Source organism: Sebastes fasciatus, chromosome 8 (assembly GCF_043250625.1).
Source record: "Sebastes fasciatus isolate fSebFas1 chromosome 8, fSebFas1.pri, whole genome shotgun sequence".
In the NCBI taxonomy this organism is placed as follows: domain Eukaryota; kingdom Metazoa; phylum Chordata; class Actinopteri; order Perciformes; family Sebastidae; genus Sebastes; species Sebastes fasciatus.
Window position 1 is genome coordinate 26,941,711 of NC_133802.1, and position 26,439 is coordinate 26,968,149.

At 44.1% G+C, this 26,439-nt stretch overlaps 1 protein-coding gene across 2 annotated transcripts in view; it reads left to right on the forward strand.

Moving 5' to 3' along the window:
- The first annotated feature begins 220 nt into the window (after nucleotides 1-220).
- The window catches only part of celsr3 (cadherin, EGF LAG seven-pass G-type receptor 3), a 127,609-nt gene continuing 101,390 nt past the window's right edge, over nucleotides 221-26,439 (forward strand). For both annotated transcript variants that reach the window (XM_074644701.1, XM_074644703.1), the window contains exon 1: nucleotides 221-6,687. In XM_074644701.1, the coding sequence (XP_074500802.1) occupies nucleotides 984-6,687 (5,704 nt within the window). In that variant the 5' untranslated portion in view covers nucleotides 221-983. The remainder of the gene's footprint in view (nucleotides 6,688-26,439) is intronic.

Genomic DNA, 26,439 nt, shown 5'->3' on the forward strand with positions numbered 1-26,439 from the left:
ATCCAGCCTTGCAGGATTTGTCTGTATTTATCACCTTGGTAAAGGCTGTCAGACCTGCAGGGCTATTTGTGAAGATGTTAATTCTTTCAGATGATACAGTTATGATGCTGTGAAACTGAAGCTTATTTATGAAAATAAATTAAATATATATCTCATAATAGACACATGTTTTGTCACAATATACTGTACTACAATCTTGATGTTGTTTTTTTCCCTTTGGATACAGTTTCTAGGAATTGCTTTTCTGCAATCATCCCAATGCATCATTTGCATCATTTCATTTTAAAATATCAAAAATCTCAGGTTTGCAGCATCCAGCATTGCATGATTTGTCTGTATGTACTGTATCACCTTGGTAAAGGATGTCAGACCTGCAGGGCTATTTCTGCAGATGATAATTCTTTCAGATGATACAGTGATGACGGTGTGATTGTGTAAAGATATACAGGCTATTCCTCCTATCCATCCTCCTATTCCAGTTGTGGATATGGCTGCCTGTGGGTGCATGTGTAACAGCCCTGCGCACCGGAGCCAACCATTAGAGAGAGAGAGAGAGAGATGCATGCAATAGGGGGAGGGGTGGAGAAAAGAGAGGAGGAGAGTGTGACTGTGTGTGTGTGATAGTAGCCTACCACCACACACACACACTTTCGGAGGGTTAGTGTGTGTTTCAGCCAGTCAGTCAGAGTGAGTGTGTAAGCCATGTTGGATGTGAATGAACGGGAGGAGAGATGCTGCTGCCGCGCCGCCGCCTCTAACGCTCAGACCTGCAGCTCCAGCAGCTCCACGGACCGCAGCTCAGGGTAGATGCCGGAGGAGAGACGGGGGAGCCTGGGGGAAGGTGTCGGGCGGTGCCGGCGGTCCTGGAACTGGAACTGGCCACTATAGCCGGAACGAGAGAAGAAGTAGAGAGTAGCGAGAGAGAGAAAGAGAGAATAGGCTGGAAGAGAGGAGGGAGTGACGGAGGAAAGGGAAGAGACTAAATGGCTGCACCGCTACCAGGCTTCACCTCGTCTCTGGCTCTCCACCTGCTTCTTCTCCTCCTCCTCCTCGGCCCTTTGTTCGCCCTCACCCCGGGGACGGGGACTACAGGAGGGACCCCGGGCCTCTGCTACCGAGACGCCGGTAAAGGTAAAGTGAGCCAGCAGCAGCAGCAACAGCAGCGGAGTGAGGAAGCAAGGGAGGAGTCACCGAGGAGCAGCTGGAATCTACGCCCGAGCAGGTGCACCGTAGAGCGGATACAGAACGAGGGATGCTCCGGAGGAGAGCAGCAGAGCGCAGGGGGGACGTTGCTAGGATACCACCAGGAGGATGATGGGGCATGGATGGAGAGACTGGAAGGAGTCGGGACGTTTTGGAGGAGTGGAAACGACCCACCGGCACCATCACCATCACCATCACCTCCTCCTCTTCCTCTCCATCTAGGTATTAGGAGCAGGTCGAGCTCTGATGGAGGAGGAGAGGGAGTGGAGAGAGGGAGGAGGATGAGGCGGAAGAAGGGCGTTGTTTCTCCTCCACCTGCTTTCTCTTCCTCCTCCTCGCCGGTTCAAAACGGCACAAAACGGGCAGTACAAAGGACTAGAGCGTCGAGGCCACACCTCGCCAAACGTGGAGCCTTTGTGCACGCCTCTGGCCTGTGCAGGGCACCCGGAAGTAGTGGAGAGAGGAAGAGATGGGGAGAGGTGTGTGAGTGGGCTGGTGAGGTGAGGAGGCTCCTCTTTGCTCCATGGTGCTCCCTGACACCCCTGCATCTCAGCCCCGACAAACAAGCCCTCTCCCCGGCCAACAACCCCTCCTGTGGCCCCTTGCCAACCGGTTGCATTCATCCTCCTTCTGGATACAATTCACCCCACAGTGAGGCTTCAAACTCCTGCAAATTTCATCCTCGTTTCACCAACAATTCAGATTGTACCCAGGGATCAAAATTGGACTACATTTGTGATTTTTCCACCACCAAAACCTGCAAATTTCATCCCTGTTTCACCAACAATTCAGACTGTTTGATCCAGGGATCAAAATTGGACTACATTTGTCATTTTGCAACCTCCCAAACCGGCCACACAGATAAAAAAATTCACCCAGTTTACAGGAGCAGCAACAATAATAATAAGGCTGGGGATGCTGATGGGGGCTCCGCCAGCGTGGACAGGTGGGCTGCTAATTGTTCTCATTTGGAAAGGCACAATGTTATCGATCCCAGCAGCAACAGAGAGGAGGGGGATGATGATGGCTGTTTGACTGGGTGCATTAGGTGCAGGGAGGGGGTGAGGAGGAGTGGGGGAGATGAGGAGGAGGAGGAGGAGAAGGACGGGTACAGATGTATTGCACCGGCACTGATTAACCCCAGTACCCTGGCACGTCTAGATTGTTGTGTCCGTGAGGCGAAAGCGAGGTATTACCACGCCAGAATTATGGATAAGAGGAGGGAGGGAAAGGCTGGGGTGAACCAAGGCAACAAACACATTAATTTATCTAATTATCCGGATAATGATTTGGCTATTCCGATTCTTACGCTCCCATGTAAGGCTGATAATGAGCTTCCGCATGGGAAATCAGCACCAGCAACCAGAGGGCAGAGCAGCCAAACCCGGGGAGGAAGCGGGGAGGTTCCCAGTGGTTGCTTTGGTTGTTTGGACAGAATAGAAATAGGGGGTGGATATTTAGCAGAGTTTATGGTCCCGGTGGGAGTCATAGCTCAGAGGAATCCCCCCATCCAATTTCCCCCCAGAAGCATCACAGAGACGCACGGCCAACGTTTCCTCTCCAGCAAAAGCGCATCAGAATATCCTGGCCCGGTGCTCGATACGCCCCCTCAAACACTAACAGGCGATTATGCAGAAAGTGGAAAACTATCCAACTCGATCCGTCTGTGTGCTGAAAAAGTAACTCCAGAGTCTGCCGGTGACTCAGGCTTTTTCTCGCCTGTTAAATCTCCCGGTGTTGAGTCAGCCACGTCTCGCTCTGCAACATCTTTTAAACCACCGCGTCTCCTCTCTCAGCCTGATGACACCACAGCTAAAAAAAACACGTTTTTCTCGGAAATGAACCTGACCACATGGCAGGCTGACTCTGCACTTCACTTTCCCTCTGTGAAAGACGTGAGTTCAGCTCCTCCAGACTCCCAGCGCGCGTTTTTGTGGAGCAAATTCAACTCCAACAGTAATAATAACAACGAAGAGGGGGAGTTAAAGGAATATGAATCTGAATTAGAAAAATCGCCTTGGCACGGTCAGACACAGCAACAAGACATGTGGGAGAGCGCGTTGCGAGAGTTGGTCAAGGCAGGGTGCGCTGACAGTATATCCACCGACTGTTCAGCCACCGAGCAGAGGGACGGCGCGCATATGCAATTAAAATCCGGTAAGCAAGTGCCATTACAGCCCGAAGGTGTCAGACAGTCAGATAGGCGGCAGATGGGGGCCGAGGGAGAAAGGGAGAGGGATGCAGAGAGGGAGGGAGAGGGCTTGGAAGGGTCCGCTGCTGTTGCTGTTGGGGGAGGAAAATTACAGGTGGGGGAGGGCGAAAGAGAGGCGCGGCTGATGGGAGGGAGAGTACCAGGGGGAGAAGAGCAAGAAGAGGAGGAGAGGGAGAGGGGAATAACAAAGGCAAGCCAGGCAGCAGAGGAGGAGAGAGAGGCAGAGGAGGGAAAGGGTCAGGATAGGGGCAGTAGCACCACCACCATCACCATCACACAGTCAGAGAAAAAAGAGAGCCAGGCAGATGAAAGCTATGAGGTGGGAGAGGGGGATGAGAGGGAGGTGGAAGGGGAGGAGGAGGAGAGGCACAGTACAAGGGGGGAGAGGAGCCTGGAACGACTGATAATAGTAGCAGATGATGAAATCTCACAGGGAGAGAGGGGGAGGAGGATTTTGATGCCGTGGCCTCGCTCTCGACGTGCAGCCAACAGACACCCCCATTTCTCTCAGTATAACTTCCAGGTGCAAGTAGCTGAGAACCAGCCACCCGGCACCTCGGTCATTATCATGTCCGCCTCAGACCCAGACGCGGGAGATGCAGGCAGGGTGAGCTACTCCATGGCCCCGCTGATGAACAGTCGCTCATCTGACTACTTCCACATCCACCCGGAAACAGGTCTCATCAGCACCACTCAGATTCTAGACAGAGAGCACATGGATTTGCATTACTTCCGGATCACAGCTACTGATTTCGGCTCTTCCCGCCTCTCTGGCACCACCATGGTGGCCATTACTGTTTCAGACCGGAACGATCATGCTCCTATATTTGAGCAGACAGAGTACAGGGAGACGATCAGGGAGAATGTAGAGGAGGGGTATCCCATTTTACAGCTGAGAGCGACAGACTTAGACTCCCCATCCAATGCCAATATACGTTACCGCTTCATCGGTGACACCGCTGCGATGGCACGAGCTGCCTACGAGATTGACCCACGCTCTGGCCTCATTACAACCCGTGGAGCGGTGGACCGGGAAAGCAACGAGCACTACACTCTACTGGTGGAGGCCAGCGACCAGGGGAAGGAACCGGGGCCACGCTCCGTTACTGTTAAAGTTTTCATCACAGTTCTGGATGAAAATGACAACGTGCCACAGTTCAGTGAAAAGCGCTATGTGGTGGCAGTGAAGGAGGATGTAAGGCCTCACTCTGAAATCCTCCGTGTCAGCGCAACAGACCGGGACAAGGACAGCAACGCCGCTGTGCACTATAACATCATCAGTGGTAACAGCCGTGGACAGTTTTCCATCGACAGTGTCACTGGGGAGATCCATGTTGTGGCACCGCTGGACTATGAGTCCGAACGAGAGTACACACTCCGGGTTCGTGCCCAGGACAATGGCCGGCCACCTCTCTCCAACAACACCGGTATTGTCAGTGTGCAGGTAACAGATGTCAACGACAACCCGCCAATCTTTGTCTCCACGCCATTCCAGGCGTCTGTGCTCGAGAGCGCCCCAGTTGGTAGCTCCATCCTCCACATTCAGGCCATTGATACAGATTCTGCTGATAATGCCCGTCTGGAATACAGATTAACCGGCACCAGCTCTGACACACCATTCGTCATCAATTCTGCAACAGGCTGGGTCACTGTGAGCTCCATTCTTGACCGAGAATCTGTGGAGCACTATTTCTTTGGCGTGGAGGCGAGGGATTATGGCCTGCCACCTCTCTCTGCTACAGCGAGTGTTACAATAACAGTGATGGATGTTAATGACAACCGCCCTGAGTTCCTCCAGAAGGAGTACTACGCTCGCCTGAATGAGGATGCGTCGGTCAGCACCAGCGTATTGACAGTCACGGCCGTGGACCGTGACGTCAACAGTGCTGTGACCTATCAGATAACAGGAGGAAACACCAGAAACCGCTTTTCCATCAGCACAGCAGGAGGGGCTGGACTTCTCTCGTTGGCTCTGCCGTTGGACTACAAACAGGAGCGGCGTTACGTTCTGACGGTCACCGCCTCGGACCGAACGCTCCACGATATCTGTCAGGTGCACATCAACATCACAGACGCCAACACTCATCGGCCTGTATTCCAGAGTGCCCACTACTCTGTTAGTGTGAATGAGGACCGACCACCTGGAAGCACCGTAGTTGTGATCAGCGCCACAGATGATGATGTCGGTGAAAATGCTCGGATCACATATTTCCTCGAGGACAATATCCCACAATTCCGCATCGACACCGCCACAGGGGCTATAACGCTCCAAGCAGAGCTCGACTATGAGGACCAGATGACCTACACTTTGGCCATAACAGCCAAAGACAACGGCATACCTCAGAAAGCAGACACTACATATGTCGAGGTGAACGTGAATGATGTGAACGACAATGCACCTCAGTTCCTCAGCCCCAGATATCAGGGAACAGTGAGCGAAGACGCCCCTCCCTTCACCAGCGTCCTCCAAATCTCAGCCACTGACCGCGATGCACACGCCAACGGTCGTGTTCAGTACACGTTCCAAAATGGCGAGGACGGGGACGGAGACTTTACCATTGAACCTACATCTGGCATCGTCCGAACTGTTCGCCGTTTGGACCGCGAGAGCGTGCCGTTCTATGAGCTGACAGCCTACGCCGTAGATCGAGGTGTGCCCCCTCAGCGAACACCAGTCCACATCCAGGTGACGGTCCTAGATGTGAATGACAATGCCCCTGTCTTCCCTGCTGATGACTTTGAGGTCCTGGTGAAGGAAAACAGTGCAGTGGGCTCTGTGGTAGCCCAGATCACAGCCACTGACCCAGATGAAGGCGCCAACGCTCAGATCATGTACCAAATCGTGGAGGGCAACGTCCCTGAGATCTTCCAGATGGACATCTTTTCAGGGGAGCTCACTTCACTCATTGATCTTGACTATGAGGCCCACAATGAGTATGTCATCGTAGTCCAGGCCACCTCGGCGCCTCTTGTCAGCCGGGCCACTATCCGTATCCGATTGGTGGACCAGAACGACAACTGGCCCACTCTGCAGCACTTCCAAATCATTTTCAACAACTTCGTGTCCAATCGGTCCAACAGTTTCCCCAGCGGGGTAATTGGGAGAGTACCCGCCCACGATCCTGACGTGTCAGATAGGCTGTACTACACCATCGACCAGGGGAACGAGCTTCACCTGCTGCTCCTGAATCACACCAGTGGAGAGATCCGACTGAGCCGAAAACTGGATAACAACCGGCCGCTGGTGGCTCCCATGCTGATCACTGTCACAGGTAAGAGACCGTGGAGGGGGAAAAGGGAGGGAGGGTGTGTGTGTGTAGTCAGTTTCGATTCCCCTGTAGCTTTCTTCACTGTAACAAATGCTGTGAAGATAAAGACTCTACAGGTTTGAGTGAGAAAGGACTGTGATAAGACTGGATGACATTTGGTTGAGCTCTGGGCATTGCTTCTCTTTTGTCTCTTCTTCTGGACTTGTGTGCATTAAGGAATGAGAATGAGCTTTTTGAAACACATTCAGCTGGTTGTGTGTGCAGGAAGCTGAGTGAATGAGTGGGAGGGAGAGAAAGCCAGCAAATTTGATTTGTTACCTGTGTCTCAGGCATCTGCATGTACCCGAGTCCCTTAAGGAGTAGGCTCTTGGGAGAAATTGTGTGTGCATGTGTTTGTGAGAGAAATAAAGACAGCGACAGAGCTGTTGCTAGATTTACCTGAGAGCATGGAAGGTAAACACGTAGGAGATTGATTGGTAGTCGACTTAGCAGAGTTTCAAAGAGTGGAAGAGGTGAGAAAAGGATGACGAGAGAAAAAGGGGTGTGTGATACTGAGTGTAGATTTTGTTTGAGAAAACGTGACAGTACGGAAGGGAGAAAAACGTGTGTGAGAATAGATAAATATTTGAAGGCACGTCTGTCAATGTGAGATTAATTAGTAGTTTTTTTCACATCAGTAAGCATCGCAAGCAAACTGGTGTAAAGCAGGTATTTTATTGCACCCAATTCGACTGTTATCAGGCTATTAAATAGGCGTTATCAGTCACTATAAGCACCATAATAGGGGCCTACTACGCTCACTACGTTCAACACAATCTAACATGTTGTAAAATGGAATGAAACGTCACGTTTTTAACACAAACAAAAAGGCTTCTTTAGGTTTAGGCAAAAAAAACAGTTAAGTTAAGGCAACAAAATTACAACCTCTTCAGGTTTAGGCAATGAAACTACAACATCTTTTGGTTCAGGCAACAAAACTACAACATCTTTAGGTTTAGGCAAAAAAAAAAAAGTTAGCTTTAGGCAACAATACTACAACTTCTTTAGGTTTAGGCAAAAAACAGGTTTAGGTAATAAAACTACAACTTCTCTACAATTAGGCAAAAAAAAACTGTTAGGTTTAGGCAATAAAACTACAACTTCTTTAGGTTTAGGCAAAAAAACGACCTGGTTAAGTTTAGAGAAAAACATCGGTCACTAGAGGTCGCTGTCGTGTTCTTTTATACCTTCTTTCAGTGATCTACCATGTGAATAAATGATAAAACCTTCCAGTGGGTGTAGTAGGCCCCTATTGACCCACATCTATGGGGCTTATAGTAACTGATAATGGCAATTTAATAGTCTGACTGTTTATTTCGGGCTTGTGCAATGGCAGTTTTGCTGGAGGAGAAAGAGCTGTGTATATGAGCAGTGATCGGTATCACAGCACCACCCACGCTGTTTGATTGACAGGTGATCTGGGCTGAACACAGTCCAAGTTGCCATAACGATTTGGTAAAATTAAAGAAAATCTATTTAGCAGGGAAACGAGGAAGCACACAAGTGCGACTGGCAGAGCCGTTTGCTGTCACTTGCTGTTAAATATTGAAATACATCAATACTTCCTTAATGTGATTTATTTCCTGATGGAATAGGAGAGTGAGGGGTCCATCTTCAGTGTAAACCCATGGGTTATTAGTATGGAGAGAGAAACATGCTTTGATTTTCCTGGAAAATAGCCACTTAACTTAAAGGTTGGATCTTTAATGCTGAGAAACCAGCAAGAGTACACTAGATTTTAGAAATGAACCAACTGAAAAACCCAGCTCAGGGTTGCCAACTCTTCTCCCATGAAAGTAGTGTGGTATATTTTCAAGTCTTGCACATGACCGAGAGGCCCTAAGGGTAAACACATGGGTAAGAAGCATAAGTTGAGAATATGGTCATAAGATATGACATGGGGCTGAAAGATAAACATGTAGGACAAAGGAGCCATGCATGGTTATACGCTCAGCTCAGATGTTACATGACATGAACCCGATATAAGGAGGCGCGAGAGCTCCGAAGTGCAGGACTCTCAGATTTGACTTGAGACCTCCGGACGCTCTAGACGTTCGTTATGACATTGTTGCTTGTTTGTAATAAACTCTATTATGCCAAAAAGAACAGTGTCCGCGGAGCATCCTTCCTCATCACTTCAACAGCACTGTCGCAGGAAAGATACGACAGTAGCTAGCACCACTAGCTCCATAGGTCCCTCAATCTAGCGAGAAAGTCTCCAAGTTGGCAACACTGACAGTTCGTCCCTTCAGGTCTCACTCCAAAGCCACTCCCCCAAAATTATCACTATGAACATAAACATAGCTATTGTTCGTACTCATAGCTGTCAAGCTAGCTGAATGAAATGATTGAACGGGTTTATTACCTTCCTGCGGCAGCCACAGATACCACATTTTTCCTTTGTTTTGTCAGAGTATTTGATTCATTGATTTATTGGGAATGTTACAAAGAACAACTCTACCAACCCTTTAACCATCCATTCTGTTGATCATTTCATGCAGTGAGAAGTAATTTTGCTGCAGGAGCTGAAACAGACAGAGGGTGAAAGTGCTCCTGCTATGAGAAAAGTTAAGTGTTTTTTGGACATTAAAGCATGTAAACATGTTCTAGTAGAAACCCAAAATACAAGTATGCACCCGAAAATAAGCATAACAGGTCCTCTTTAACTTTTCGAATTGAAGTCGATTTCATTCAAATTCGTTTTTAGGTGTATTTTGTTGTTTATTTGTTTGCATTTCCAGGCTTTAGCTTGAAGATAAAGGCTTCCTAACAGCTTCTTTGCTGTCAGTGATCAAAGCCGTAGAAACAGAATGAGGAAAAGAAACGAGAGCAGCAGTTTAGTGCTGCGTTTGTGTTCTGGCTTGGGAGTGTGTGTGTGACCTGCTACCCTATTTACTCTGCTTTTATACCAGCCTCACTGGTGACGACGATGCACGCTTATACATGTATTCAGTTTGGTGTCAGTTAAGAGTTAGTGAGTGAAGTGAATGAGAGAGCGAGTGGTTAAGTTTGTGAGTGAATGACTAATCTGTGTTTGAGTGAGTGACTGAGAGACAGTAATCGAGGGAGTACATGAAAGAGAAAGTGAGGTTAAACGTTAGAGAGTGACTTATCATATGAGAGAGTGCACGAGTGGTCAAATGTCTGATAGAGTGAATGAGTGAGTGAGTGAGTGAGTGACCAAGTAATACACTTTGCCTAGCTGCTTGTTTGGCACGCCCTCAAACAAAGCTAGTTAGAGTGGAGCTGGAGCAGAGTCTGAAGAGTTTGGTTCAGTTGACTAATCACAACAGAGTGTACATGTATTCAGTTTGGTGTCAGTTTAGAGTTAGTGAAGTGAATGAGTGAGCGAGTGGTTAAGTTTGTAACTGAATGACTAATCTGGGTTTGAGTGAGTGAGTGAGACAGTAATCGAGGGAGTACATGAAAGAGAAAGTGACTGAGAATATGAGTGAGTGAGTGAGTGAGTGAGTGAGTGAGTGAGTGAGTGAGTGAGTGACTTAGTGAGGAAATAAAAGAGAAAGCGACTGAGTAAATGAGTGAGGTTAAACGTTAGAGAGTGACTTATCATATGAGAGAGTGCACGATTGGCCAAATGTCTGATAGAGTGAGTGAGTGAGTGAGTGAGTGAGGAATCAGGCAAACCTGTGTGTGTGTGTGTACCATGAACTGTATGTATGTATGTACAGTATGTGCCAGCCTTTGTCTCCATCTGTCTCTTCCAATGTGCATCCAGCTCGGTTCAACCAGACGTGTGGGTTCATTTCCAATTGTCTCGCTGTTTCTCTCACTGTGAAAGTATTTTACCCTCTCTCTCTCTCTCTCTCTCTCTCTCTCTCTCTCTCTCTCGCTCTCTCTCCATCGCTCCAGGATTTGACAGTTATGAGATTATAATGAAACAACAGTCAGCCAGAGTCATGCTCGGAGCAGAGCTGTCACTTTCATTGTGTGCTGTGTGTTATCTGTGACTACCCGTCCTTCCTCTTTCCCACCACTTTCTTCCTCTCCTTTATTCTACCCATCCTCAAATGAATGGATGGATGGATGGATGAATTCTTCCCAGTTATTCCTTGCATTTCTCTCTCTTATTTTTCATCATCCTTCTTTCCATTTGTTTCTTTTCCCTCCTGCCTTTTCCGCTCCTTTAGTTCTTCTCTTTCTATCCATCTCCTCAGTCTTATTATTTCTGTATTCACCTGCTATGCCTCTTTTCTCTCTCTCTCTCTCTTTCCTCTTCCCTTCTTCCGTATTCAGTAATCCATCCTTCTGTCCTCTTCTCTCTCCCTCAATACTTCCCTGTAATCCTCACATAACTCTCATGGGCTGTGTCTCTTCCACGGCATATCCTTTTCAACTCTGCTCCTCCTCTTTCCTCCTCTCCTCTTTTCCGCTGTCTTCCCTCCTTATTTCCTCTCCTTGTGTGTGTCTGAATGTGTTGTGTTGTTTGTGTGTGTTTCCGCCTGATTTTTATGCGTGTGCGTGTTTGAACAGTGTTTTCTCATAGCGGAGAGATTTCTCTGTGTGTACGTGCTTGTGAATGATTTGTGTTTGCACATCGTAGTCCTGTGCACACGTGCGTGTTTGTGTGTGTGTGTGTGTGTGTGTACTCAGGTGGCTCAAAGCATTGCACTTGAGAGTGTATTCATACTTTTTCGATGAATAATATCTATGCATGCCAGAGAGTGCTGGGACTACACTGCTTCGTGTCTTGCTTTCTTACTTCCTCGGTCTTTCACACTTTCTTCTCTCTCTCTCTTTCCCTCTCTCTCTCTCCTACTCTCTATCTCTTCCCCATTCTCAGTTAGCTCCACTCTATTGATTCTCAGGATAATTCCCATATTTATGGTGCATAGAGATTAAACGCTGCATCCGTGCTCGTGTTGCCAGCAGTTTAAGCACACAGACACACACAAATTTGCATTTACACACATGAAAGTGGCTTTAGGGTCAGTTGGTTGTAGCTAGTAAAGAAAAAAAAAAAGCTCATTTCAGCTTGGCACCCCGAACAGCATCAGCTCAAGGTGCCCTTGAGCAAAGCAACCCCCAACTGCTCCTGTGGCCGGCAGCAAAGACTGTGGTTGTACTGGCAAACTCCCAGTTTGTGAATGTGTGTAGCAGCGTGAATGAGGAGCAGAGCTCTGCAGGAAAAGAAAACGTGGCTAACTAGACTTCTTTGGGGAGATGAAGGTTGAAACAAAGACTTTGTGTGTCGACATGTTGGAAAGACCTTGTTCAGTTGGCCTTTGTTAACATTTTGACAGCAGGAAAAATACAGGTGTAAATAATAAAATGAATGATGGCTGAATTACATTTAGCTGCTTCACTTTCAGGGTCTTGGTGTTGTTTTTTGTAAAGATATAGACAAGTAATGTCTACCTGAGCAGAGAATGAAGTCACTCTCCCTCTGTGTGTGTTGTAATCTGAGCATCTCCATGCTATGTTTATGTTGCCGGTCCGACACCACATGCATGTTAGTGCATGTGAGTCCCAGTGTGTGTGCCTAACTGGCTAGCTAAACGCCGCCGCTCTGCACCGCGTTCATAAGACGGCTACAGCTGATATTGTCATCCCATCCCATATGTAGATATAAACGGCTCATTCTAAGGTAACGAAAACGCAAGGATTCTTAGTTTCAGGTGATTATACACTAAAGAAAACATACTTATTAATATTATATTCCATTTCTGCAAATATATCCCCCTAAATGTTACACACTGGTCCTTTAATGTTATTAGTAACACCTGTGCTTTTCCTACTAGTCAAAATGTGAAATAAAAACGTATTTGGTGCCATTTGTCTCAATCTCCTGTTTGGTGTTTGAAAAAGATACCATAGCCTAATTGTTGAGGCAACTATGTGCTAACTGTGCACCATGAATACACTTACAGTACATACAGGTCATTGCACTGATGCTAACGAGAACCCCACCAATGTATTATGGGTGAGTAGGCTGATGATGTGTGTATGTGTAAGGCAGCTAATGCATTTACATGTGGGTCAGCTGAGAAAGGTCAACACCCAAGAGCATAATGTTCTGAATTATTCTCATTTTACATAATGTGGATTTTTTTTTATCCAATACTACAAGCATGGAGATAAATGAGGCGAGAGTACAGTTTACATTTTAAAATAAAGATGTAGGAAAATAAAAGAGAACTGATGTTAAATGTCATGAACCAGGTTTATTGTCATGTTGTGATGAAAACATGGTTTTCCCCCGACCCCCCAGGAAGCCCTACAGTTTCCGTTTTACCACCAAAACAAAGTCGTTTTTATATAATAGCCTTTTGAAAAGTGTTGTTTGTGTTTACCCCCAGTCCCTCTATTGCTCTGTATTGATTTGACTGGTCAGAGTCTGCCACAGCTTTATACAGAGAAAGAGAGATAACTTCAATGTTTTAACCAGTAATACAAATTTATTCATACATACATTTTACAGGCCAGTACACAATGCTCAGCACTCTACAGGCTATATATTGTTATCTGTTATGAACATATGTTTTATTAGCCTACAAAATGTCAAATCTTTATACATAACCTAACCTTAACTACTTACAGAGGATAAAGAGAACCCGCATGAAAAAGTAGTACTAATGGGCTCAAACCCACATCCTCATGAGCCCACAGTACTTACTACAACAACTACGATGACCTACATGTACAGTACATACTGGACAACCGCGATCTAAAGAAACTTTTACCAGCCCGTTCGAATCCATTAGAAGTACGCTCTTTAGGCCAGTCAGGGTCAGGATGCGTCTACCACCCGTCAGGAGCTAAGTGGTTCAGGCCGAGCAGAGAAGGTTGATGAGTTTGACACAGTTTCAGAGGCACAGAGAGCCAGATGGCAGGCAGTTAGTGTACTGTAACCATGACACCAACGCTGGGACCAAACCTGTGACCTCAACAGGTTTTTACCAGTGTTTGTCCTCTCATATTTTTAAGCTTAAAGGGGTTTTGAAGTGGGGTAGTATGAGGTATTTATCCAGTCAGTGTATTACCTACGGTAGATGACGGTCGGCACGCCCCTGGTTTGGAGAAACAGACAGGAGTTTTGGCATGGCAAAGCAAAGTAATGTACTGCTGTGGACGGGACCGGCAGCAAAACTTATTTCAGTCACCTAAAAGAAAGACTCACCTAAAACAAAAACAATATCCGTTTAAGTTTTTATATTTAGAATATTTTCACCAGTTTACCTTGCCATGAGACATCTATATAGTCTATGTTTCCGACGGGGTTGCTGCTCTACCGCTGCCTTGATAGGTTAGTTAGTTTGTGTTATTGTGTGACTTTGGTTAGTTTGTATTCACCAAATTCCCCCAATAACACAAACAAACTAACCGAAGCAGCGGTATACCAGCAACCCCCGTATTTTGTGAGGTAAAAGACCAGTTTTTTTCAATGGAGTCTGGTGGCTTTGGCGAGAGCATAGATGGATACGACGGCTTCAGTTCCCCGTCAGAAAGGGCTATCTTACACAGCAAGGTAAACCAGTGAAAATATTCTAAATATAGCGTACACTTAAACCGATATTGATTTTTTTAGGTGGGCCTTTCTTTTAGGTGGCTGAAATACGGTTTGCTGCCGGCCCCGTCCACAGCAGTACAATGCTTTGCTTCCGTGCTGGTACTCCTGTCTGCTTTTCCAAACTGGGGGCGTGCCGACCGTCATTTACTGTAGGTAATACACTGACTATGGATAAGTACCTCACACAACCCCACTTCAAAACACCCAAACTATCCCTTTAAGCTGTTATTCTGCAGAGGTTTTCAGCTCACTGAAGGCCAGTCTGTCTATAACACCCTCACATAGTTAAGTGCTTTACAACTCAAGGCTTGTGTTAAAAGGAAAGTGGGCTGTCCCCACGGCTTAAGTAAAGGGCTTCTGTTATTTTATGCAAATGGGTAAGGGTATTATCAATGTATTTTTCTCTGAGACGTATAGAGAGGAATCAGAGTGACAGTTAAACGCACTGATAAGGTGACTGTTTGCCAGCTTTCATTTATCCAGGATTTGTTAGATTTGCACTCAGGTCTCTTTTACTGTAAATGACAAGTTACTTTGCATTCACACAGCTGTGCACATCCCCATCCGGGAGCTGCTCTGAACAAATACAGTCCATTTGATACGTCTCCTCTGAAGGATAACAATGTGGTTTGAGTGGCAGGATGACTGCTGAGAAAATAGTGATACATTAGGCAGCATTATGCATAGGGCATTGCTGTGACAGGGAAAATTCAGGCATGCTGTGCTGCCATGTGTGCATATTTTGACAGAAGTTTTCAGGGAGTTGAAAGCATCACACGTTTGTGTTCCCTGCTGAGAGATTTGCAGTTGGTCTGGGAAGCCTCTGCTCCTGAAATCTGCTTCTCACACCTTCTTTCTGAGTAGACATGAAAAATGTGTCCACTTAAAGCCTTTAAATAATACGACCTCATTATACAAACAGTGAATAGAATAAAAACAGCTTGAGTTACAGTCATTAGAGATTTGCTCCACTAAGTGTCAGCCTCTGTTTTTCATTACAGAATGATTTTTATTGTAATTATACTCAGGTACAATGACATTTTGCAGGCTTCTCTCAATGTAGTTAAGAGAAAAAAACTAATAAATAAACCAGTGAAAAAACAAAACAGTAACATTAATAAAAAATAAAATAGAATACACCAGTTAACTTAAATTGGAAATGGATGGATTTTATTTAAGAAAACAATATTACTTAAATAATGTATTTTAAATTCTTCTTCTTCTTCTTCTCATTATTATTAGTAAATAAAGGCACTAATTAAAACAGTAACAGCAGCTAAAAAATATATATATAAGGCACTACTTAACTTGAATTTAATAATTTTATTTAAGAAAAACAGTATTTAAATAATGTATTTATAAATTCTTCTTCTTCTTCTTCTTCTTCTTCTTCTTCTTCTTCTTCTTCTTCTTCTTCTTCTTCTTATTATTATTATTATTATTAATGAATAAAGGCAGTGATAAAAACAGTAATACAAAAAAATAGAAGGCACTAGTTAACTTAAATTTAATAATTCTATTTAAGAAAAATATTATTTAAATAATTTGTTTATAAATTATTATTATTATTATTATTACATTTAAATAATTATTATTTACACACTGTCAAAACAGACCCATGCATTTTATTTTTGGATTATCAAAAAGCTGTGTCTAACTATAACTCCCCAGGTCCCCAAGAAGCTAAACTACACAAAGTTCTCCACACTGCTCTTCTGTACCCGAACAGAGAAAGCCATAAAACTTGCCGTACATACATCACTTCATTATGTTATGCAGGCTGAATATGGTATCTGCTCTGATAGCATATTCAGCCTGCGTAATGCATTAAACTCAGGAGAGACAGAGTTCAAATATTCAGACTCTTGGCAGCAGAAAGTTACAGAGTTTTATTACAAACTACCTCTATAATTTGCTGGAATAGTAGCCAATCATGAATGTTTGTGATAAAGACGCGGTGAATAATTAAATGTCACACACGGAGAAAATTAATGCATCTTTTTTCCCCCGCCTCTGCTACGCTCCAGCAACTTGCAGGTTGTTTTTGTACTTTGGCTTTATCTTTAATTAGGATGGCTGAAATGTATCCATTATATTCTGATAACAGTCCAAAACCAGGCTGTTTGTTTAGACCATTTATAGCTAAAAAGACTGTGTGCGGAAATTGACACGTGTTGTTGGACATTCGAAGGAAAAACAAAAATGATCAAAAAATGAGGAATAACTTTTCGTAAGATATCATACGAAACGTTTTATGAGGATACGTTGTCTGAAATACCAAGTACAGGGTAACAGTTATACAGAGACAACGGCACCAAATGAGGAGAAAAACTTCTTCTGCAACACTCTATTATGCAATAAGGCATTAAGACACCAGGACATTATTCACATTTTAAAAATTAAAAACCATCTTTAATTATCAAAACTGCCTGAGGACATTTGATCAAGATCCAGCAAAACTTTATCTGCAAGCAAAACTTATTTTAGCATGTTAATAACTGATTTACGATAATTCAAATACATAACTTCAAGTACATCACATATAAACAGTGTTTATTACCCAAAGGCCAGGTCTCCTGACCCTTCAGATATCAAAGATCCAAGATGCTAAGATGGCAAATGGAAATATAAGTGTTCATAAATAGCATTTTAATGATTTGTTTGCGCTGGGTTCAGGTTCAGTCCACATCAGCCACCGGGGAGGACTGAGAAGCACGATGTGAGGAAAATTAGGAGAGAACATCAACTGACTGGAACGTCCACGCTATGTTTAGCATCGTGCCATCAATAAATCATTACGGCATTAGCGTTACAACATTAACATGATTACTGTAAACAAGGCTGCTGCAGAGAGAGAAGCTGGACAGTGATCCAGAGACACCGGGGCTGGTTTGGATGAGTCTGTTGAAGTCTGTTGGATTGCTTCAAGGCTATAATGCATTGCAACGCAAAAAAAGAGTACGCTGTTCAGGTCAATCAGGGTTGATTTGACATGTGATCAGTTTTTATCACGTGGTGCATCATAATCACCACCTTTTTTAAATGAGTGAAGTGTGAACTGTGCAGGGAAAATGACATGTCGCTGCTCTTTTCAGCTGCTGCTGCTGTTAATTGGTAGTTAAGAGCTGCTGCCAACGTTGGTGTTCTGTCTCTCTTTGGGTCGGCTCGGGACGGGTCGACCACATTTAGGTCTAATTATCCTCGGGCCTTTTTGGATCGGGTCTGACTGCTCTTTCAGATTGAGTTTCTTTCCATGTCTTGTTTTGGATTGGATCCAAAATGTCCTCTTACGTAAAAACAGTGATGTCCTTAGATTTCTACTATGACAACATCCCTTCACATGCTCTTCTACGTCTGCGTTGGATCTCTGATTCAGTGTATGGTGATAGTAGATGAAAAGCTGTACTGACGCAGCAGCTATCTTGATCCGTTAGTGATGAGAGTATCTGGTTTAAGTTGGAACAGCTGTCTATAACTAAAGGGTTGATCATCTGATGTACTAGCCCATTTTCATTCCCAGAGCGCCAAATTTGGCTTTGTCACAGCTGTCAGCGTTCGGTACTGTCCCATAAGGCACCCATCAGCGCCGGTATTGACAATAAACGCTCCGAGAGTGTGGTGACGTAGTTTGAAGGACCAGTGTGTGACATTTCGGTGGATCTATTGGCAGAAATAGAGTATAATATTCTTATAAGTATGTTTTCTTTAGTGTATAATCACCTGATAATAAGACTCGTTGTGTCTTTGTTACCTTAGAATGAGCCCTTCATATCTACATCGAAACACTGTTAACTTTTCCTGCTTGGGCCGGAGTCGATAACTTTACTCGCTCCAGTCGTCGCCGCTCTTTCTCTCATGCTTCACCACTCACTTCCCACGTACACACACACACTCTACGTACTGGCGCTGCTCCAACTGGCTCCAGAGAGGGCCATTCACGTTTTTGCGTCAGCCACCGTAGCTCTCCAACACGCTTGGCACAAGGGAGACGCTTCAGTTCGTTGCAATCTCCTCACCTCACCACTAGATAACGCTAGATCCTACACACTGGACCTTTAAAGAGTAAAAAGACACACTAAGGGAGGGTGGGGAGGGGAGGTGGATGGGTTCAACAAATACAGGGCTTTCATACAGGAAACCACTGTTGGTGTCCTGTGCGTTAAGTTTCACTTTCACGTTACATGCTGTTCATTCGTGTCCCGTGCTCGCAACGTTCTGTGTCATTTTCACTGTACGAATGTAGTAGTTTTAAGCCAGACCGTGTTGTTCTTTTCTGAACCTAACTAAGTGGTTTTGTTGCCTAAACCTAAAGGGATGCCAAGGGTAACTATAGTGGTTTTGATGGCGAAAATATAGTGACGCCAAGTGGCATGACAAAGCGGCGGTATGTGACAAGTTGGGATGAGAACGTGTTGAATGTACCCTGAGGCTGTGTGGCCGCACCTGCAAAATTTTCCATTCTCATTTTGTAGGTTTCATTTTCTATCTGTTTTACTATGCTTGGTTGGGTGTAGCTGGGGAAATTGGATGCTTGTATTGTTTTTCCCCTGAATACAATCACAGCGAACAAAGATTCATTTCTCAGTTTCAGTTAAAGCTTTTCCTTTTAGAGGACGGTTTCCACAATTTTCCTCTCTCTACCTTGTGAACATTAATAATTATAATTCAAACATTATTCAGGGATGTGTATTCTCTCTGGCGTGTTGATTGGCATCACAGGAGTCCTTTTTTTCGCTGCACGTACCGTACTGAGCAGACCATTACTGCTGCACTATTACGCCGCTCGGCCCCACAGGAGAAATTGTTTGGAAAATTTAAATTTGGGATCTTTTCAGGCAAACCTCGCAGTGATGGGAGCGGTGAATGCTGCTGCAGACACACCCTGCCTCAGGTGCTGGAGTGAGTTTTCAGCCCACAATGTTATGCTCCAAAATACCAAATTATTTAACTCAAAAACAACAACCGCAGATAGGTTGAAGCCCTGTTTACAGCGCCTGTGGACAAGAAGCATTTCTTGTTATGCATGAAAAATAAGTAGAGTGTGGTTCTGCTTTTTCCCTCCACACAAACGTAATGTCTCTGTGGTTGAGAGAAAAGACTAACAGAACCGCAGCACCACAAACAGAAGACAGATGCAAGATGGAGGATGATGCAGCTGCAAACAGATGTCACGTCTGCATGTCAGAGAGGTCAAAGGGTTGATTTGTGTTATTTATCCGTACAATAGACACAAGGGTGTGTGTATGAATGTGATATGGGCTAAAAGTGAGAGTCCCTGCATGCGAGAGGGCTTTTTGTGTTCGGTGTGTGTGCGAGTTAAGTGTATCTGGTTTAACGTAAAGGATTAGTGCCTCTGTTGTAAAAGGGTGGTTTAAACCATTATGTTGCTGTGTGTGTGTGTGTGTGTGTGTGTGTGTGTGTGTCGCCCTGTTCTACTTTGCACTGAGTATAATGAGTGCCCAGACCTCAGGGGTAGAAAAGGCTTTAAAAAACAAACAGAGCGCAGAAATCAGCTGTCAAGCCAACGGCCTGGGTTGTGTGTGTGTGTGTGTGTGTGTGTGTGTGTGTGTGTGTGTGTGTGTGTGTGTGTGTGTGTGTGTGTATGTGTGTGCACTTTGTAATGATGCGTACATAATATTGTTAACGCTTGTGTTATTTTACTGGCATTAATGTATGGCCCGCTGCTCTCAGCAGCTATCCATGTATTCACTTATTTATTTGTATGAAGTGCCATTTCGACTGTCCACCTTCATGGTACGTGTCCACAGGGTTGTTTTTATCCTGAGAGATCGCCTCGCTTCCCAGCATTGAACGCTTGATGGGCTGTCACTATAGACAAAAGGCCTCCGCACCTGCTGGTTGTGTCCTTTTATACCTTCTTTCCATGATCTCCCATGTGAATATATGATAAAACCTACTAGTGGGTGTAGTAGGCCCCTATTGACCCACATCTATGGGGCTCATAGCGACCGATAACACCTATTTATCAGTTTGACAACGGTCTAATAGGCTGCCTAATTGGACGAACGCTTTCCCTCGTGGGCTGCTGCTCCCAGCTTTCAAACCGGAAACAACATGGCAGCTTGTTTGGAAACTTTCTTCTCGTATATCATGAAAGTAGTTCACTGAAAAGTGTTTCTGAAAACATTTAATGCAAGAAATAAGCTGAATCCGTCCTTCATTTGGATCGACAATGGTTAGTTTAAAAGTTTCTTGGGAGTTTCCAGAGCTGATTTGCATAAAGTAGCCTAGACCTCAACTTTATGCAAATGAGGAGCGGCCAATTTGACTCCCCGTCTCTCGAATCGCACCGCCACGCTACTAGAATGCATTGCACGGCTGCTTACATAGACAATGAATGGGAAGTGTGGAAAGGACGGAGGCTGTGGACCATCACTCTCTCTCCGGGAGTCTTTATTTTCAGGTGGCTGTTCATCAGACGGTCCTTTGTGTGCTCCGTTAACAACCTCAAACTGTTTATGTGTGATTAAAGCACGGCAGCGTTCCTTCAGCGGCTACTGCACTTATTTATTCTCCTGACCTGCCGGCGTGTTACACAGCTGGAAACATACACACTTTTTGCTACACAGCTTGTTTTGAAAACTCAACCTGCTCATGTATTTTATTAGGACTTTTCGAGGACGGTGAACACAGCGGAGAGGCAGGAAAAAGCCAAACAAAGGGATGTGACAACACACTGTGAAATGGGATTTAAAACCATATGCGGACTGTGAACTAATGGGCTGAAGGCACCGTGACGGTGTTTAGTGTGTTTCAGAGTAGCAGCACATACGGCTTTTGTCCAGTCTAAATCCAATTTTACTGTTTTGGGGTTTTTCATGCTAGTTGTAATATATCTCCCCTTTTGGGCTTTTTTTCCCTTTTAATCCCAACTCCTCATAGTACTAAGGGTGCATACAGAGTAACTCCGACTCCAGTGTCAAGGCCATGTGTGAATGACTGAATGGATTTGAACCTCTAACCCCGGCAGTGTTCGCTTTTACAGACTGAGAGCCACAATGAATGATAAAAGAAAATACATGCCCCCTGATCCCCATTCAGAACACATTTTAAAATGACATAAATGCCTGTTGGTAAGATGTGAACTTCGATACATTCATGCAAAACCTACTCAATGGATATTCAAGTTTTTCCTCCCACAGTAACAACGGGAGGACGTTTGAATAAAAGAGACATTTAAATGCTGTAAACTGAATGGATTACAGAACAGTTTGCTTTTGCTTTTACAGCGAGCTGCTCCTCCTCTGAGGCCTTGAGTCTGATGTCTGCTGAACAACTCTCTTAAATACTTGTATCTAAAAGTCTACATATGAAACACGATTTATAAATGATATGATAGACCGTCTTGAAACCCCAGATTTGTTGTTAAAGCTAGGGTTGGTAATGTATTTTAGAAACATTTTTTTGTTATATTTGTTGAAATTCTCATTACATCCCGACAGCAATAAATAAATCAAATGCTCTGAAAAAAAAAAGGAAAAAGAAATCTGCCATCTGTGACTGTAATAAGCCCATCCAATCATTCAACCTGATCTCACAGAAGGGACATTCCACGTGTCATGAGGACGCATTTTAGGCTTTTTGCGTGTCATTTGTACGCCGCGCAACAAAACTACGGTAACGTCCACAGTTAGGTTTAGGAAAAACGTTGTGGTTCGGCTTAAATTAGGTACATAAACTAAGTAAAATACGGAAAACATAAAATGACACACCAAAAGCAAGAACGGTGTACAAACTACACGTATAGGCTATGCTGTACTGACACTCAATTTAGTCATTTTGAAAACCTGCAAACTGGGACGCAGCTTGTGTGTCTATCAATAGCCATGTTGCGTAGCTGATGTGTCTCTGAGCAGGACACCACGGAGCTTCCTAGACATTTGTTGTCTTAAAAATGTAACTATGAAAACACAAAAGTGAGTTTCCCTTTAATTTCAAAGCCTCTGTGAGTTTTGTGAGGTTTTTAGTGAAGATAATGAAGTCTGTTTGGCTGCGATAGAGCTTTTTCTCACATCTTCACGAACCACCTGAGCGGAATCTCCAAACCTTGGCATGCTTTGCTCTGTGACTTTTCTTGCTTTCTTCCTTTAAGGAAAATGCCAGGGCTCTGCCTTGTGACCCATCCTGCTGTCCTGTATCGCAGCTTTTAAAAGATGTTTTCTGTGGCTGTTGTCAGCTCCAGCTGTGGGCTTCTATATTGTACGCTACTTTGCAGACTATTTCCGTCCGGATTTCCAGGAAGCGAGCTCGGGATGCTCTGACATTCAAGAAGCTTTCAGTGTGTTATTAGTCAGGCTACCTGGCGCAGGGAGATAGCACTGAACTCCTTCAACCCTTTGAGTCGCTGGGGACCGTGTACCCACAAAGCATCTTAGAGCGGGAGCACTGATCAGAGGCCAGCCTCTCTCTCACGGCGTATTGATGTTCACGCATCCACGGGACCTCGCTGATGATTCCAGATCAGCGTGTTTATTCTTAGAGGCTTTATGCACGTCAGCCCCGAGCTCTCCTCCATCTTTGAAGTGCGGACACACGAAGGGGGAAGTGTTGGCCCGAAGCCCACAGGAGCCGTGAAAGCTCGCAGAAGCTTCTCCGAGTTGTTATTTACGAAATGCTTTGTTTTCCCGGGGTGCCAAAGACGCCGAAATAACCTTCCATTTGTGGGGATTTGAGTTTGGAGGTTATTAATGTTTTATTGTTTCCATGCACGCTAAAGCAGAGTGGCACGGAGAGAGGGCGATGCATTAGTTATGACTTCCTGGCTTATTGGGAAGTTATGGACACCGGGATTCAAAAGTAATTCACAATAGCTTCATGTCTTTATATTTCACTGAGATAGACCTGATGCCTCTTGATTTAGTTCTGGATATGAAGGCGTTCTATCCAAAATGACACATCAGCCCTTTTACAGATGTGAGATATTGTCTGACAAAATGATTGACACCTGTGAATCCTATAAGCTGGGAGGAATTTAAAGGATCGTAGGTGACTTACACTGGATTTTCTCTCTTTATTGAGCATCAGTATTGGCCCTAATATAGAGCTTAACCTTATCTTTGAAATGTTTAGCATTATCAGATCAATATACTTAAATTGTGGCCAAGTCAGGGTGTACATTTAATCATTAACTATATCATAATTTCTTCAGTTAATAAATAATTAGAGTTATTTTCTATAAAGTACAGGGATGGATGTGTGGTGACCATTACTGACTGGTATTTATTTTACCTTTTTGTTCAAAATGTTGTCAAAGGGCCAAATGAGAATACATCAGGGGTGTCAAACTCATTTTTAGTTCATGGGCCACATACAGCCCAATTTGGTAGCCCAGTAAAACCACTGCATTATAACCTATACATATCAACACCTCCAAATGTTTCCCTTTCTTTTAGTGCAAAGAAGTACATTCTGAAAATGTTCACAATTAATGGACAATCCATTTACAAAACCTGATGATGAACAACCTGAGATGTCTCGCTGATCTTTTGGCTACGACTAAAAGCAGACTGCTGTTTCCTCAAACCTGCCAACAATTCTTTTCTCTTCTCTGTTCTCAGTTGTCCTTGCAAGTTCTTGTATTTTTGGCCATGATGAGTCTGATAGTGGCGCCCAATATTATATTCTTTGAGCATTGCTGTGAACACACCGAGCACACTGGCTTCCCATTTACCTTTGTGAAGAAATAGGAACTAGGAACACCCGACACTCTGTCCACTTTTCTCGTTTTTGACAAAGACGTTTTCCAGCTGCGGCTCCTGCATGAATAGTATATGCTTGACAGTATTGTGTCACGTAGCCTGTACGTAAGCATGTGGGATCTATAACAGTGTATCCAGCATAGAGTCTGTTACTCTTATTAAGACAGAGCGACCCCCAGTAGACAGAAAGGATTAGCAGTGTATTTTATTGAACAGGACTCGGTCAAAACCGAGTATGTGGCTGGACCGTGTATGGTCAGTCTGGGAATATGTGGCTAAATTGTTATACAAATAGTTAGTGGTCATGTCTATAATGTTAAATCCAGCGGTACAGGTCCGGGGAGGACACTAGTGGACGCGCTGCTCAACCAATCATGTAACTTCATCACTCAGTTGGTCAGTTAGTCAGTCAGTCGAGGAATCAATGACTTCTCTGCAAATTTCACACTTTGCAAAGTCATCCAGTGGGCCGGATTGGACCCTTTGGCAGGCTGTTTCTGGCCCTCAGGCCTTATGTTGGCCACCCCTGGTATAAATGGACAATTTGTCTAGCTGATAATGTTGCCTGACATTTTGTTGGAAACTAAAATTCTTTGGGTGGAAGATGGTCGGATGGATGGCTTTTATTAACAGAAGGGAATCAACGTCAGTAAAGGTTACATTTCAAAATGATGTTTCCTCATTGAGGTGAAGTAAGGAATCCCTGCATACAGTTTCTAACACTTTACTTTTTTTTGCACACTTTCTTGTGGAAAAGTATGTGCTTTTTAACACAGCAGGAAACATTATAATTAGGTCTATAGTGTTATACCAGATTTTTCCTGAGATGCTGCAACGACAATCCTCAGTTGGCTAACTTGTAACAGAAAAAAAGTAAAATCCTACCATGCAGAAATTTTGGAAAATGACCTTTATGTTTCTGCAGACTTATTGGTTATGACTTTTGTGTTTCCAGTAGAACTGCAATTAGCATGTAGCTGTGTGAAATGTGTAGCTGATCTCAGAGAAGGAAGTGGATGAGTCATTGAGCTGCTGACAAGAAGTGGACAGTTTGCTGGTTCTAATTGCTGAAATGGCCGTTTAGCTTGAATGGTTGTTTTTCTTTTCTATTTAAAACCTCCTATTGGCTTCATATGTGGAGGGATGAGTGATGCAGGTTGGCCAAATTAGTTGGATTGTAGACACGAAGGGAAGCCAAGCGGAGATATTCACTGTCAGAACTGAATGGCTGCTTGGGGCAATAATACCCCCGAAGGCTGATACAATCACAGTTATAAACTGCCAGGGCCAACAGCTGCTGATATTTAAGAGTATTTTTAATTTTAGTCTGTTACATGTTTTGTTGAGTTGTCAGATGTTCCTTTTTGAATGTCACTGTTGTCCACTGTGGACATCTGGAGGGAATTGTTGGGAGCTTGTGACTCAGAGGGAAAATGTTCAGAGGAAATTGTAGTATTTTTCTTCTTATCAGAAACAGTTAGGCACACAGTCTGCAGGAGTCCAACATGGCAATTGCACACAAAACAGTGTGTCAACAAAAGAATAAATAACCTTGGGGCAGATGGATTGGTTGGAGGCAAAGAGGAGAAAAATAGCACCATCTTTCAGAAGAACGCGTGGAGTAAGTGGTTTATCATCCTTTAGAAATAAAACATCTTAGGGTACAAATTCAGTCTACTGTATACTCACCAATATGATCAATATAGATTCAATTACAGGTTTTCTCATTCGCTTTGGTTCAATTCTTCAAACAAAAAGTTCAAATCTCTGAACAATTAGTTTGTCGTTCACAACAGATTTGAATTTCTCAATCATTCAAGCAAATTCAATGTGTACAAAAGAGTCAGTACAATAATAACTTGCACGTCTTGCTGATCAAAGCTGATGAGTTGATTCTCAGCAAAACTGTCATACTGTTCACAACTTCTCAACTTTCTTTCATTGTTTGAGCCATCTCATGCAAAATTATCTATACAGTTATCAAAATCTGTCAGACATGCATATATATTCCATAAATATCTACGACGAGGAGGTACAATTTGTCGTGTTTGATCTGAACTACCACAGTTTTTTTTCATTGTTGCAGGGTTGTTGTTTTTTTGGCATAGATGTGATTTTGTGTCAAAATTCACATCAGTATATACACAAGGCGTGTGAATGACACGATGACGCAGAAGGCAAAAGCATGTAATAAGAACGCTCTTCATGCTTTAGGCGTGTCATGTGTACGCCATGTAGTCTGTACTGACTGCAATGTAAATGCATCCGCGTGAATATGCTACACTCAGAGCTAGTGACGTAGAATAAAAAGTAAGAAAGACTGCTTATGGTGGGCAGGTGTGCAGGTTGATGGGTCCAACAAACACAGGACTTTCAACCAGGAAATCAGTGTTTGGTTTTATAAGTTACGTTAGTAACGTTTGTGACGTGTTTTCTATAGTGATGCTACGTTGTTTCTGTATGTATTGT